Raw genomic sequence first — 16,021 nt, 5'->3', positions numbered from 1 at the left:
ATTCTAAATGAATGTTCTGCATATAAACACCTGTAACCGTAGTACGATGCAGTCACGGGTCTCACCTGCCGGTTGCTCCGGAATGTGTACATGTGATAGAGCACGGGGATGAGCTTGTTCTCCTGGGTGGGGTTCAGGATGTTGTTTGGGATTTTGACTTCACGCACCAGCAGATCCACCAGGAAACTGCCGAGCTGAATGACCAGCATGTGAGGCCAGGGTGTGTCATCGCTCAGGAGGGAGGGGCCAGCGGTGTGCTCCTCCTCCAAAGCACACCATCGCTCCCGTGGCAACAGGTTGCACGGCTGGAATCACACAGAACACAACAATTACACAAAAACACTCTCGTATTCATTTATTAATACGACATTATATTGACCTTCATGTGTTTCTTCTCTGGAAGAAACTGATATGGTCAGAACTAAAACACAGAACTGTGGTAGAACCTTTTCTAGTATCGACAGGCAGATTTGGTACCTCGGTATCTTTTCCAAGCAGCTTCACATACAAGTTGTAGATGTTGCCCAGTTTTTCCATGATCTGGCTGTGGCTCTTCTGTTGGATGCAGTACACGTTGTGGACTCTGTTGCCCAGGTCCTTCGCCAAGAAAAGCACAGAGTCTCCGCTGGGTGGCAGGTTGGCCAATCCCTGATCATCATCAACAATACATACAGCATATAAAAGAATACATTTAAGCAGAAGATACAGGCTTTTTTCTGTCTAAACATTTTGAAACCCACAGGAACCCACACTATGATATATGTGAGGTGTTCCAGGGTGTTAGTGTAGATGTGGGGGTAAAGATGGTCCAGAAGTGAAGTGAAGAGCATTATAATGGTTTAAGGTCTCACACCTGGCTGCTGAATATCACCATATACCATGCTCACTTCTTATTATTGATGTTTGTAGAGTAAAACTGACTAAACGGATCAAAATACTGCTGGTTAAATCTACAATTCAGCTGCTTCAAACCACAGACAAATAAAGTAGTGCCAGAAGATCACATTTATTTACATGAGAACAAACACATAGCTATTAGAGAGAGATCTGCATCTGTGCTGCATCTCCACTACTAATGAAGCTGTTGGAGTAACTCCTGGTGCTGGTTCTCATTTCAACATTTTCTTCTACAGTTCCTCAAATTCATCTTGTGCCTCAAACCATTTATGAAATTAATCGTATTTCTTAGTGACGTCATTAGAAAACGTGTACAATCGCTGTCTCACTCGGGTTGGAACTGGATGTTACTATGGTTACAGGTGTTTATAAGCTGAACATTAATTTAGATTGAACTGAAACAAAAAATACCAACACTCTGAATTCATACCTGAACTTCCAGCCAATCACAATTCACTCTTCACACCTGAACTCATCATTTTTTCCCGCTTATCCGTAATTCGGGTCGCGGGGGCAGCAGTCTAAGCAGGCCCCCGCCTTCGACTGCTGCCCAATCCTCACAGCACCGTCCCTTACGGTCCTTCCTGCAGGTGGTGAGCCCACGGGAAGGCGGCCCCACGTCACTCCGACACCACCTGAACTCCTTCCTGCCAATCGCAATCCACTATTTACACCTTAACTCCTTCCAGCCAATCACAATCCACTATTCACACCTTAACTCCATCCAGGCAATCGCAATCCACTATTCACACGTGAACTCCTTCCTGCCAATCGCAATCCACTATTCACACCTGAACTTCTTCCAGCCAATCACAATCCACTATTCACACCTGAACTCCTTCCAGCCAATCACAATCCACTATTCACACCTGAACTCCTTCCAGCCAATCACAATCCACTATTCACACCTGAACTCCTTCCAGCCAATCACAATCCACTATTCACACCTGAACTCCTTCCAGCCAATCACAATCACAATCCACTATTCACACCTGAACTCCTTCCAGCCAATCACAATCCACTATTCACACCTGAACTCCTTCCAGCCAATCACAATCCACTATTTACACCTGAACTCCTTCCAGCCAATCACGATTCACTATTCACACCTGAACTTTCAGCCAATCACAATCCACTATTCACACCTGAACTTCCTTCCAGCCAATCACAATCCACTATTCACACCTGAACTCCCTTTCAGCCAATCACAATCCACTATTCACACCTGAACTCCTTCCAGCCAACCACAATCTACTATTCACACCTGAACTCCTTCCAGCCAACCACAATCTACTATTCACACCTGAACTCCCTTCCAGCCAACCACAATCTACTATTCACACCTGAACTCCCTTCTAGCCAATCACAATCCACTATTCACACCTGAACTCCTTCCAGCCAATCACAATCCACTATTCACACCTGAACTCCTTCCAGCCAATCACAATCCACTATTCACACCTGAACTCCTTCCAGCCAATCACAATCCACTATTTACACCTGAACTCCTTCCAGCCAATCACGATTCACTATTCACACCTGAACTTTCAGCCAATCACAATCCACTATTCACACCTGAACTTCCTTCCAGCCAATCACAATCCACTATTCACACCTGAACTCCTTCCAGCCAACCACAATCTACTATTCACACCTGAACTCCTTCCAGCCAACCACAATCTACTATTCACACCTGAACTCCCTTCCAGCCAACCACAATCTACTATTCACACCTGAACTCCCTTCCAGCCAACCACAATCTACTATTCACACCTGAACTCCCTTTCAGCCAATCACAATCCACTATTCACACCTGAACTCCTTCCAGCCAACCACAATCTACTATTCACACCTGAACTCCTTCCAGCCAACCACAATCTACTATTCACACCTGAACTCCCTTCCAGCCAACCACAATCTACTATTCACACCTGAACTCCCTTCTAGCCAATCACAATCCACTATTCACACCTGAACTCCTTCCAGCCAACCACAATCCAGTATTCACACCTGAACTCCTTTCAGCCAACCACAATCCAGTATTCACACCTGAACTCCTTTCAGCCAATCACAATCCACTATTTACACCTGAACTCCTTTCAGCCAATCACAATCCACTATTCACACCTAAACTCCTTTCAGCCAATCACAATCCACTATTTACACCTGAACTCCTTTCAGCCAATCACAATCCACACCTGAACTCCTTCCAGCCAATCACAATCCACTATTCACACCTGAACTCCTTTCAGCCAATCACAATCCACTATATAGAGTGGAGTGGATCCTGTCATATTGAAACTCTATCAGCCACATGGATCTCTAATAAGAAAATGTGCTCCAAAAAGAGGTGGTTTAGCAGTGGGTGGGAATTTAATAGTAAACATCTCCAAATCACCGTACAGACATCAGGCCTTAAATTTCAACTAATTGGCGTTCACTATCATTGATTACAAAAAGAAGATCATTATTGTTATGATAATTACTGTATAAACGACTAGAATAACAGAACAAGAATAAAAACACAGGGACGGCAGTGTGTACCTGCAGCATGATGTTGACGTAATTCTCATCGGAGAGGATGCGCAGGAACGGGTAGATGCTGACCTTCCAGTTCCTCTGGTTGCTGCTTCCTAACACCATCCTGCTTTCTCTCAGGGCCTGCAGCAGAGCTTTGCGCCAGTGGGAGCGCTGCTCGGATAACAACTTCCTCTAAAACACATCAGAGGGCAGACGTTCAGAGTGAGAGGAAAAAATAAAAAAACGTGGCATGAAGAAGACCTCAGAGCCTGCTGTAACGCGTCATTAAATCCACGTCTCTCTGTTACTATGGTTACGGTTAATATTTATATTGCTGCTCCTACTATTATTACAATTATTACAAAAAGCAGATGACACCGAGCTGAACGTGGCCGAACGCGGCATTAGCATTCTATTCAGCGGCGCCGTAAATGCTGCTGGACCAGCAGGGAGCCCATGACCTCTCCAATCCGAGACCATGAGCAGCAGAAGCTGAGCGAGTAAATGCCACTTTAGAAAAACAGCAGTGAATCTCAGATCATCGATGTCACATTTTTCAGGGTCGTTTCTTTTTTAAAAAATACGATAGGTAAAAAACGAGACGATGGGGACGTGCTGTTACAGAGGGTCTGACGGGTCTTATGAATGGAAATAAATAAGGGGTTCGTCGAGAGGGTTTCGTCTGACTGGAACAAAGTGTCGACACTGGAGACTCCTTCCTTCTAATGAAAACGTAAAATACATTTCTCCTGACACCGATTCAGCTTTCAGTCGGATTGCGTGTGACAAAGAGTGCATTCAAATGGAGGAGAAGTAGCTCAGGGGTTACCATGTTGGGCTTCGGATCATCAGGCTGTCACTACTGGGTTCCTGAGCAAAGCTCTGAACAGCTCAGTGTATAAATGAGCGAATCGAAAGCCTGGATCGAGTGTAACACTGTCAAATAATTTGATTTGCAGACTTTATAGAAGATCAAAGCCATTTTTCGGGGCTCAGGATGCGCAATAATCAGAGAGGTTGTAGGTTGGTGGTAAAGGCATTGGACTTTGGATCTGAAGGACGCGATTTTAAAACCGTGCCACTCCTGGGCCCCTGAGCAAGGCCCCTAACCCCATAACTGCTCATTTGTATGAATGAGATGTAAATGCTGCTTCTTTTTTACAAACCCTGGACTAATTATTTTGCTTGTTTTTCAGTAGTGGTGTAAAATATTCCTTATTTCATACAGCAATAAAATGATCAGTATTATTAATAAATCATCTAAAGGCGGTGAAACCTGCTCCTGAACGTCTGCTGGTTCTCTGGTATTAAAAGCGTAACCAGGTGAAGTGTGTCTGGAGTGAAGGCTGACATGCAGAAGCAGGGTTGAACTCCCCTGAGTCTTGTTAGCAAGTGAGCATGTGGATGAGCGAGAGGGAGCCACGTACCGTCCTGGCCATGTGTTCGCTGACAGGTTTAATGGCCTCCACTGAGTCGATGGTGACGGTGTTGGCCTGCTCCATCGCCAGCTGACGCCTGAAGCGCTCCTGCAGATCAGAAACGCTGAAGTCGAGCTTAGGATAACTGGCTTCTCTTCTCTGAAACAAAGAAACAGAAGATTCTTTAAGAACCCTGGAATCAAACTGACCTCTGAAGTGGATCTCAAGCAGGTCAGAAAGAACTGCACTCTGTAGTGGTGATGGTGAGAGTCAACTCCACTCTATTTTATATTACACCAGGGTCAGTGTGAATAGTGGATTGTGATTGGCTGGAAGGAGTTCAGGTGTGAATAGTGGATTGTGATTGGCTATGAAGGAGTTCAGGTGTGAATAGTGAATTGTGATTGGCTGGAAGGAGTTCAGGTGTGAATAGTGGATTGTGATTGGCTGGAAGTTCAGGCATGTACAGTGGATTGTTGTAAATCTCACAAGGCCTCATGTTTTAAAATACTAGGGTAAAAGTTCCATCATCATCAGTCATTACAATTCTCACCACCTGCATCATCACTGGCACCATGAACATCTCCACCTCAACCATCATGATAACCACCATTATCACCACCACCTTCATCATCACCATCACCACCACCATGATAACCACCACCTTCATCATCACCATCACCACCACCATCTCCATCATCACCACGATCACCACCACCTCCTCCAATTAATCACCATTATAACCTCCAGCATTATGATCACCACCACCTCCTCCATTAATCACCACCTCCACCATCCTCATCACCACCCCCTCCATCCTCACCATCACCACCATGATCATCACCACCTCCTCCATCAATCAACATCACATTTCCTGAAACATTCTCTAAGCCTCTATTTTTGAAGAGCTCCAGATCAACTCAGAAAAGGATTCAGGTTCACTGCTGCTCTCTGATACTGACCTGAACTAAAATTGAAAAATACGGGAACTTTTCAAGACTGGATGAATTTCTACCTGCACATTAATCAATCACATGCACACAGCACGTGTACCGCAGGGTCACTGAGGCCACGCCCCCTACGTGCACTGAGCATTCATCCAGAACACATCATTTCTTCAATCCTGCACGTCAACAATAAACATCTGGAGTATATGTGTAAATTACAGAAACATTATATACATTTCATGTTTAAAACATTCCCTGTGCTGTGTGTCGGCTGATGTGCAACAAAATTATACTGACAATTAAATCAAAGTCAAAAATGTTTTTTAAAATCTGGATTCGTTTGCATGCAGCTTACAACCAAACAAAACGTTTATATTTTTGTTTGTATTTGATACAGTTTATATAAATTTCCCCAAACTTCTAATTAATTCACATAAACTCCTGGCAAGTTTCCAACTTCCGCAGATTAAGTTCCCATAGAAAGTTTCCGGAAATTTACTGGAAATTTTCCGCCCCTTCACAACCCTCATCTGAGCCCTGTTACAGTCTTGAGTGAGAAACCTGAACGTCTACCACCAGACTCAAAAGTTATCCAGAAGAACCAAAAAACAAACATGCACTCGAACATGATTTCTAAAAATAGCTGGTTTTCTAAAGTGCGATAAATTCAGCAGAATCCAGTGAAGGTGCTTCGTGCTCCAGTTTCAGAGATTTTCAGCAGGGAGAAAAACATGTTGTGGTGCAGACGATGTTCTCAGACACGCTTGTTACGGGTGACAGATTTGTTCCCGTGGTCTGCTACAGGACCCGAAATGCAGCGTGTGGCACGGCGGCAGACGATAAATGGGCTGAGGTGGACCACGGTAATGAATCATCGAGGAGGAAAAGCAGGGCACCGAGTCCTGATGGCAACATCTCCCCGAGTTAAAAATAGGCCGTGTTGTGAGCTCTCATTCAGAAGAGCCGAGGCCTGTTTTCTAAAGCGGGTCTGCCCTCACAGAGCCCGAGAGCATGGAGATGATTATGATGTTAATGATGGTGATGGTGATGAATGAGGATAAAGGTGACGTGGTCATGATGGTGTTGACAGGAGTGATAGTGCTGAAGGTGGCAATAATGATGATTGTAATAATAGTGGTGAAAATGGGGGTGATGATGAAAGTGATGGTGGTCATGATGGTGATGGTAATTGTGATAATGATAGTAATGGTCATGACAGTGATGGAGGTGAAGGTGATGATAATGATGGTGGTGGTGATAATGGTTGTGATGATGATGGGGTGATGACAGTAATGGTGATGATGGGGTGATATGATTATGATGTTTGTTATTTAAAGGATGATAGTGATGGAGGTGATGAAGGTCATGATGGTGGTCATGATGGGATGATGGTGATAGATGATGGTTAGATGATGATGATAGTGGTTATTAAGAGGATGATAGTGATGATGGTGATTATGATGACAGTGGTTGTGGTCATGTGATGAGTAAAGTGATGAAAGAGGTGATGGTGGTGGTGATGGTGTTGATGGTGACAGTAATAGTGGTGAAGATTGGTGATGATTACAATGATGGCTGTGATGATGGGGGTGATGGTAATTATGGTGATGTTTGTGTGCATGTCCTCTTCATATCCAACTATGTGCAAGTGTGTGTGTGTGTGTGTGTGTGTGTGTGTGTTAGTGTAAGCACACAGCAGTGGTACCTCTGTATAGAAGTTCTCCACCAGTGGTAAAGAGCAGAGCGGCCGTTCAGAAGGGGTGTGTGGCCCGTACCCAGGCTGCACGCGCCGGACAGCCTTCAGCACCATGTCTCTCTCATCCTGTCTGAAGACACACTGCCTGAACAGGTCATCCAAACACAGGCCTGCTTCAGCCATCTGCTGGAGACACCTACACACACACGATGAGAAGATAAGAAGCCTTAAACCTCTCTGATGAGTGGACGTTTTATCTGCATTACTGCATTGTAGCCTGGATATTTCAGCTAATCTGAAGGCTATGTTTTTGTAACGGTTTGGCTAAATGTTGCAGAGCGACGCTGCTCACGTTAGCAAGTTCTAGATGTACTGTAGAATCAGATAGTAAGTAAAGTCAGAGCTAGGAACCTGTCCTGATCCTTCACAGTATCAGCTGGTCAATATGACTAAGAAATGAGGCTCACGTGTGTGAATTAATTAATCGATTAAAGAGCTCTAAAGCAGGAGATCTTCCACTCCCACCCGTGCAAAGCAGATCTTCATGGGGCTTGCTTTTGTGCACAGGAGCATTGTTACACCAGAACAAGTTTGGGTTTCCAAAGTTTATGCAAATGTTTATTGTATTTCAGATAACCACCTGGAATCTTCTCCTTCTATACTTGTGACGGTCTCACAGACACATGCTCTGGTGAAACTTCTGGGCCTTGAATTCTTAATCTTGCCATTATGAGATGGATGGAGACTGTGAATAGCAGCATCAGAATATCAAATATTTGCCCAGACCCTGAAAGTCCTGGGATAGATCACCGTGTTCTCGTCCCACAAGGCCAAGAAAAAAGCACCGGTGTCATTATTCAAACAGAGAAAGAGCCGAGGGCTCGACACCTGACGGGAGCCGAGAGCTGGAGGTGGAATCCTAAACCACGTGAATTAGCAGGAGGAATCTCGACCAGGGTCATTTGCAATTCATTCACACGTGGATAACGTGTAGAGATCTTTTACAGGACAATGACGGAGGGCATGGAGCTTTTGTAGATTCAGGGTGAACGCATTTAACTGACAGAGTGTCATTTTTTTCCCAGCTTTCAATCGTTCAGTTTCGATGAGCCCTTCGGCCAAAATCAATATCGATAGTTTTTCCGGGTTGCGTTATACAGTACGAGAGTGGCCTCTAGAGGTAAATCACTGACACCGCATGCTGTTTGCATTGAGAGCTTGTTATATTTATTATTAAATATATATTCATATTTATTTGCATTTTTTTCTGATACAGCACTTTTTTTTTTTTTCTTTATTTGTATTATCATTACATCGGTTGATTATTTGGTTATCGGCAAGAAAGATCCAAACTAGATTTCCGTATCAGTATAATCCACTATCAGTTGACCTCTAGTCACAATCTCCTGTTCTTGGTAACCAAGACAGAAATCTTATGAGGTCTTTTCCTTTTGTAGCCCATCCACCTTAAGACCTGGCATGACGTGCCTCCTGGGATGCTTTTCTGCTCATCACGGTTGAAGAAAGTTCGCATTGCTTTCCTGTCGGCTCGAATCAGTCTCGCTGTTCTCAGTACTTTTCTCATCTGAAATTGCTTAGTGTTTTAGGAGTATTCAGGGTTAGGGTTCAAAATGTATAATAAATATTTATTTATGTAAAGCTGCTTTGGGATAATGTTTATCATTAGAATAACTGTAGATATTAAAAACTGCACGGATCTAATAAGAATGTGAAATTCCTCATCATTAATGAATCATAAAGGGTTATTTTAACATGCGGGAATTATGTGTCCAATTAACGCTATCGATAAAATCCACGCAAAAAAAAAAATCGCGGTATAAAGTTTTGTCAGTATCACACACTCCTATGTGCAGAGCAGAAATGTAACTGAAATCGCATTCATTTTTTTTCAACTTCATTTAAGTTCCCTGTTATATGCAACTTTTCCCAGTTTATTTCAATGGAAAGTTTCCAGTCTTGAAAATTCCTGAAATTTTGCAACCCTAGTCATGTCACATCACCACATCAGCACGTTCTCTGGCCTTTAGTCACTCATGAGTCACAGATGTGATGTCATGAACAACCTCAAGCAACATAACAGCGGACACCTTCAGCCTTCAGAACGTCTTAGAGGTGATGTACAGGGTGGAGAAGAAGAGAAGACGCATGGAGAAACCATGAGAAGCCTGTAATCTATTTACGATTCCATCTTAATGTAGACAAAGGGACAGACGTCGAGACGAGCACGAGGCGCGTTTCCCGATCCTGCTGCGAGACGTCTAAGGAGTCGGGTTTCAGACAGGAACAGAGCTTGCACGCCCTCCTGTGGGCTTCAAGAGAAGAGCTGGAGAGCAGACACAGGGAGGGGCTTAGCAGGAGAGAAGATGATCCACCATCCTGTCTGTCCGTGACTCAAAAAACAAACGCAAACACATACCATACTGTTTTACACAAAAGCTCGTTGTGTATCGCCCGCGCGCGCTCACACACACACACACACACACACACACACGTCAGTCGCAGGTGTTGCTTATGTTTATTGAGAATTTATCATGACACGAGGCAGATAGCAGGCAGGATGTCAGATGACCAAATGTTTTTTATGTTGAATGAAAGAATGGAGGATGAGTGGAGGAGCTGACAAGAACATAGAAACCAGGAGCTGAAAGGAATACCAAAGAAGCAGAGGGAGCTGAGACGCAGGACCACAATGTCATTACTATTGCCTTACAAAAGATCCATCGGCCGAGCAGCCACACATCCACCACCTGCCCCATCCTAAAGATCTGCTTTACATCGGTTGGAGTGGAAGATCTCCTGCTATAGAGCTCCAAACCCAAACCCCAGGCCTACTCACCTCAACTATAGCAGTACCCGTCTTTACAAACACCTTTATATCTAAAAGAAGAACATCTTCGCAGAAGAGTGGAGCGGATGCTCAGCCCGTTTTACTTTTAGTTAGTATCAGTGTGATGTGTACTAAACTGGAGTCTTTGACAAACTCATTCTGTCACACAGATATTCCACCACCCACACTTCTGCTTAGAGAAGAGAGCAGAGCATAGAACAAACCTCACACCAGAGTGAAAGACGTTACCCCCACCCCCCAATCGCCATTTCTATTTTTGGGCATAGTCAGGGTCTGCTTAAAATCAGCAGAATGTGTCAAACACCTTCACGCCTGGATCATCTCACTGCTGCAGCCTGCTAGAAAACCACGCTCACACGCATGCAGCGGAGATTCTCTCAGCAAAACCCGACTCCAGGTTGTTGGTGTGACTCCTGGTGCTGTTTTTTGTTCTGGTTCTTATATGTTTTTCAACATTTTCTTCTCCTCAAAACTGCTGCATGAAGCTCAGTGAGGCCATTAGGAAACGTGTGGATAGAACTGGAACTGGATGTTACTTTGGTTACAGGTGTTTATAAGCAGAACATTCATTTAGATTCAACTGACAAACGCAAACTACCAACACTCTAAACTCACACCTGAACTCCTTCCAGCCAATCACAATCCACTATTCACACCTGAACTCCTTCCAGCCAATCACAATCCTCTATTCACATCTGAACTCCTTCCAGCCAATCACAATCCACTATTCACACCTGAACTCCTTCCAGCCAATCACAATCCACTATTCACACCTGAACTCCTTCCAGCCAATCACAATCCTCTATTCACACCTGAACTTCCAGCCAATCACAATCCACTATTTACACCTGAACTCCTTCCAGCCAATCACAATCCACTATTCACACCTGAACTCCTTCCAGCCAATCACAATCCAATATTCACACCTGAACTCCTTCCAGCCAATCACAATCCACTATTCACACCTGAACTCCTTCCAGCCAATCACAATCCACTATTCACACCTGAACTCCTTCCAGCCAATCACAATCCACTATTCACACCTGAACTCCTTCCAGCCAATCACAATCCACTATTCACACCTGAACTCCTTCCAGCCAATCACAATCCTCTATTCACATCTGAACTCCTTCCAGCCAATCACAATCCACTATTCACACCTGAACTCCTTCCAGCCAATCACAATCCACTACTCACACCTGAACTCCTTCCAGCCAATCACAATCCACTATTCACACCTGAACTCCTTCCAGCCAACCACAATCCACTACTCTCACCTGAACTCCTTCCAGCCAATCACAATCCACTACTCACACCTGAACTCCTTCCAGCCAATCACAATCCACTATTCACACCTGAACTCCCTTCCAGCCAATCACAATCCACTACTCACACTGTGGCTAAACTTTAATAAACTTCCTGCACAGAGAAACACTGACCCCTGGAGGGCAGCATCATAAACTTCATGAATATATGTGAAGATCATTAGGTTCTCTCTTTCCTCCATAAATAAATTCCAAAGAGGGCAAAAATATTGGCAGCCCTAACCTAAGTACTTTTAGGTTTTCAGGAGGTCAAAAGGTGATCCCTGTGCATACGCTTCACCTGTCTACAGGTAGTCTGGCCTACTCTTCATAAACACACTGCTCCAGCTGTCTCAGGTTAACAGGTGCCTTCTTCATGTTTCAGCTCTTTCCACAGATGTTCTAATTGATCAGGGTTCATAAAAGGCAAGATTCCAGAAAAGCTCAGGAGGGTCAGGTAACACCACCTGGCATTATATACCAAAATATATAAACTATATAAACAAAAGCATTTAGATTTCTGTTTGTATATGATACAGTTTATATACATTTCCACAAATTCCCAGAAACTCCCAGAATTCCTAGAATATTTCCCGAAGTTCCCATGGAAAGTTTCTGGAAATTTACCAGCAATTTTCCACCCCTTTGCAACACTACACCTGGAAGATAAAAATGTTTACCTGTTGATGGTGCGTGTGGAGGTGTCAGGATTGCGTCCCATGCACTCCAGAGCCGAAGCGTACGACGCCATGGTGGGTTTCAGACCTGCTTCCTCCAGCAGAGCAAACAAGCGACCGATGTGATTCACAGATCCCTAAAACGGTACAACACGTGATTTCAAAACGTCTCCTTTTAGGAAGTAAATGCTACAAAAGTATGTGGACACCAGCGTGTCAGATTGGTAGGTGCTTTTGGAACATTCTAGTCCACATTTCGTCCTCAGTCCCTATTATTAAAAGCTCCACTCTTCTACAGGGAGATGTTCCTCTAGATTTTGTGGAGATTCATTGACATCCTATATAATTGTGTGTCTCCAGCTTTGTGTAACAGTTTAGAGAAGAACAACATGCGGTGGTTACTCAGGTTACATTACCAGAACCTCAACATGGTAAACGCATCTCTCACCTTCTTGGCCCACATCTTCATCATGATGTTGTAGGCGCTGATGGAGAGCACTTTGCGTTTGCTCAGGTGTCTGTGGTGAAAGAAGAGGCAGCGCTGCGCTCGCTCCGCGTCCCCCGTAAAGACACACGCCTCCAGGTAGCAGCGCAGGTTTAGCTGCGCGTCGCCGTATCGATTCCCGTCTTTATCTTCTAGAAGTCTCTCTGCGTTACTCCGACTCCACTCACCCACCACCTCTTCCAGTTCTTCCACTTCAGCCAGCTCTGCAGCTCTGGAAGGTTCTTCAGGATTCTTCTTGATCACGTTGGCACTCGCGCTTCGTTTGGATGCTTTGGGCTGTAAGAGTTTGGACTGAGGCACCGGGACGGCCGAAGCCTCCACTTTGGGTTGTTTGCTCCTTTTGGCAGTGGAGATGGTTTTCATGGAGGTTCCAGGAGACTTCAGGTTCCCTTTAGTGCCTTTTGCTGCTGTTTTTTCGCGGAGTTTTTGCTGCAGAGACGACTGTTTCTTAGTTTTGTTCGATTTCTCGAGTTTCAGTTTCTCTATCCAGCGGCTGGCGTGAGTTTTAGCCGAGATGTTCTCAGAAACTGTGGCTTTCTTAGAAGACTGAACAGCTTTAGGAGATCCTGCCTGCGTCGCTTTACTCCTCACTGCACCGGCTCTCGTTTCTCCACGTGGCGTTTTGACGATTTCAACCTTCTGATGGTTCACGTGTAAAACATCAGACTGTAACTGTTGCATCCGAGCCTCAAGAACTGCAGTCAAAACAATCAGCAATACAACGATTTTACCATAAACAATGATCCTCTCCCTCCATCCTCTCTCTCTCGATCGCTCTCTCTCTCTCCCTCTCTCTCTCCCTCTCTCTACATCCTCTCCCCCTCTATCCTCTCCGTCCATCCTCTCCCACTCATCCCTCCATCCTCTCCCACTCATCCCTTCATTCTCTACCTCTCCTCTCCAACTGATCCCTCCATTTACTCCCTCCATCCTCTCCCTCCATCTATTCTACCCCTTCCTCCTCTCCCTCTATCCTCTCTCTCTCTCTCCCTCCATCCCCTCTCTCTCCATCCTCTCTATCGATCCTCTCGCTCCATCTATTGTACCCCTTCCTCCTCTCCCTCCATCTATTGTACCCCTTCCTCCTCTCCCTCCATCCTCTCCCTCCATCTATTGTACCCCTTCCTCCTCTCCCTCCATCCTCTCCCTCCATCTATTGTACCCCTTCCTCCTCTCCCTCCATCTATTGTACCCCTTCCTCCTCTCCCTCCATCTATTGTACCCCTTCCTCCTCTCCCTCCATCTATTGTACCCCTTCCTCCTCTCCCTCCATCTATTGTACCCCTTCCTCCTCTCCCTCCATCTATTGTACCCCTTCCTCCTCTCCCTCCATCTATTGTACCCCTTCCTCCTCTCCCTCCATCTATTGTACCCCTTCCTCCTCTCCCTCCATCCTCTCCCTCCATCTATTGTACCCCTTCCTCCTCTCCCTCCATCCTCTCCCTCCATCTATTGTACCCCTTCCTCCTCTCCCTCTATCTATTCTACCCCTTCCTCCTCTCTCTCTCTCTCTGTCCTCTCCCTCAATCCTCTCCCTCCATCTTTTGTACCCCTTCCTCCATCCTCTCCCTCTATCATCTACCTCTCCCACTCGTCACTCCATCCTCTCCCACTCGTCCCTCCATCCTCTCCCACTCATCCCTCCATCCTCTCCCACTCATCCCTCCATCCTCTCCCACTCATCCCTCCATCCTCTCCCACTCCTCTGCAATCCATCTACTATAAAGAAATACACTTTTCTAACCACATTGTGCTCCAACAGAAGTTCAGACTGATGTTATTTATTGTGTGAAACACTTTTATAAGTGTCTTTGGATAAGAGACTTCACCAAATACCATCAAAGTAAATAATAAATAATACCGTCCAGCAAATGAGACTGTTCCCACACTCGTCTTTTCCCATCTTCCTTCTTTGGAATAGCGGAGTAGTGCTTTAGCTGTAGTGATGTCCAGGGGTTATCTGAGAAAACAAGAGCAATCGAGGTAAACTGAATGAAAGGACAAGGTCATATCAAGAACCACACTTCAGCTATAACGTGTTCTGGAGGAATCTAAAAGTCTTTACAAATCAAATGAAAAGGGTTCATGCAAGTTCTACAGCTGACCGGTTCCTCGTCTGAGAACATGCCTTTATCTGGACATTGGTGGTCCTGCTTCATTGATGGATGATGAAGAAGGTAGAATGGTGTAAAGTAAGACAGAATAAAGGCAGTAACTGTACAGTGAATGTAACTACATGGCAGAAGACCAGGCTGCTCCATTACACAAACCTAAGATGGAGCTGTGAAGGTGACAGTCATCCTACATACTCTGGTTATTAATATTGTGCTTTTATATACATATATGGTGACCATGAAGCCATTTGAGATGAAGGACCAGCCAGGATAAAGGTAACGAACTTCTCCTACCTGGAATAAACAATAAACAGCAAGCAGCACGTGTCATGTTTCTACCGTTAGCCATTATGAGGAATCAGACTCCAGGTGAACACTGAAGTCATGTTCATTACCTCCTGCTCCTCTCCCGGTGCTGCGCCGGAGTCTGAGGCACATCTGACACTGGCTGGCATTTAATGAAGCCCGAGAACTTCGTCCAAACACGAACCTGGCGCTCAGGGATGTCGGGAAAGCGCACAGTCTCAGCAGTGACATTTCGGCCCGTGGAAGAGTTTAAACCCGCATTACTGCCTCAGCAGGCCGCCATGTTGACTCAGACTCGACCAGCAGAGTGTCGATGGATCGCGGTCAGGAAAACTAGATGATCACAGGCGTATCGAGTTCCAGTTATCGGTTCATATAATATAGCGCGCATTTTTTAAAACAATGTGTACAAGCAGCACATCAACATTGGATTTCTTGCAAAAGCCTGAACTTTTCTCAAAATACTTAAATCATCTCTCAAAAAATAAGAATTTGTGTCAATGAACATCTCATTCCCATCAGAATGAAAAATCAATTCAACACATTTACAAAATAAAGTTTAATAAGAGTTTAGATGACAGATGATGACGACTGAATTGATCATTTTGCATTGAATGATTTATATAATGAACTGATGCTGAGATGTTTTGGGGGTTAAAACTGTGAAACCAGTAGAACATATTTTGATCAACATGAAGATAAACAACTGATAATGTTGGAAACAGCAGACACTTGTACACAAGCCATTAAATTAATGTAAAAAACATT

The 16,021-nt window shown here is 44.7% G+C and overlaps 1 protein-coding gene across 3 annotated transcripts in view; it reads right to left on the bottom strand.

Moving 5' to 3' along the window:
• polrmt (polymerase (RNA) mitochondrial (DNA directed)) overlaps positions 1–15,586 on the bottom strand; it is a 42,950-nt gene extending 27,364 nt beyond the window's left edge. For 2 of the 3 annotated variants that reach the window (XM_083559016.1, XM_083559018.1), the window contains exons 1-9: positions 15,343–15,586; positions 14,695–14,793; positions 12,777–13,528; positions 12,332–12,465; positions 7,488–7,674; positions 4,845–4,994; positions 3,442–3,609; positions 478–648; positions 66–305 (exon numbers count right to left, since the gene is read on the bottom strand). In XM_083559016.1, coding sequence (XP_083415142.1) covers positions 66–305; positions 478–648; positions 3,442–3,609; positions 4,845–4,994; positions 7,488–7,674; positions 12,332–12,465; positions 12,777–13,528; positions 14,695–14,793; positions 15,343–15,484 — 2,043 coding nt within the window. In that variant the 5' untranslated portion in view covers positions 15,485–15,586. Of the gene's footprint in view, positions 1–65; positions 306–477; positions 649–3,441; positions 3,610–4,844; positions 4,995–7,487; positions 7,675–12,331; positions 12,466–12,776; positions 13,596–13,643; positions 13,689–14,694; positions 14,794–15,342 lie in introns of those variants that run through there. The other variant, XM_083559017.1, reaches the window with a different exon arrangement.
• Positions 15,587–16,021: the final 435 nt, after the last annotated feature.

The sequence above is a fragment of the Silurus aristotelis genome (genome assembly GCF_946808225.1).
Source record: "Silurus aristotelis genome assembly, chromosome: 13".
Classification (NCBI taxonomy): domain Eukaryota; kingdom Metazoa; phylum Chordata; class Actinopteri; order Siluriformes; family Siluridae; genus Silurus; species Silurus aristotelis.
Note: the sequence above shows the minus strand (reverse complement) of the source record. Positions and strands in the feature narration are given on the sequence as shown.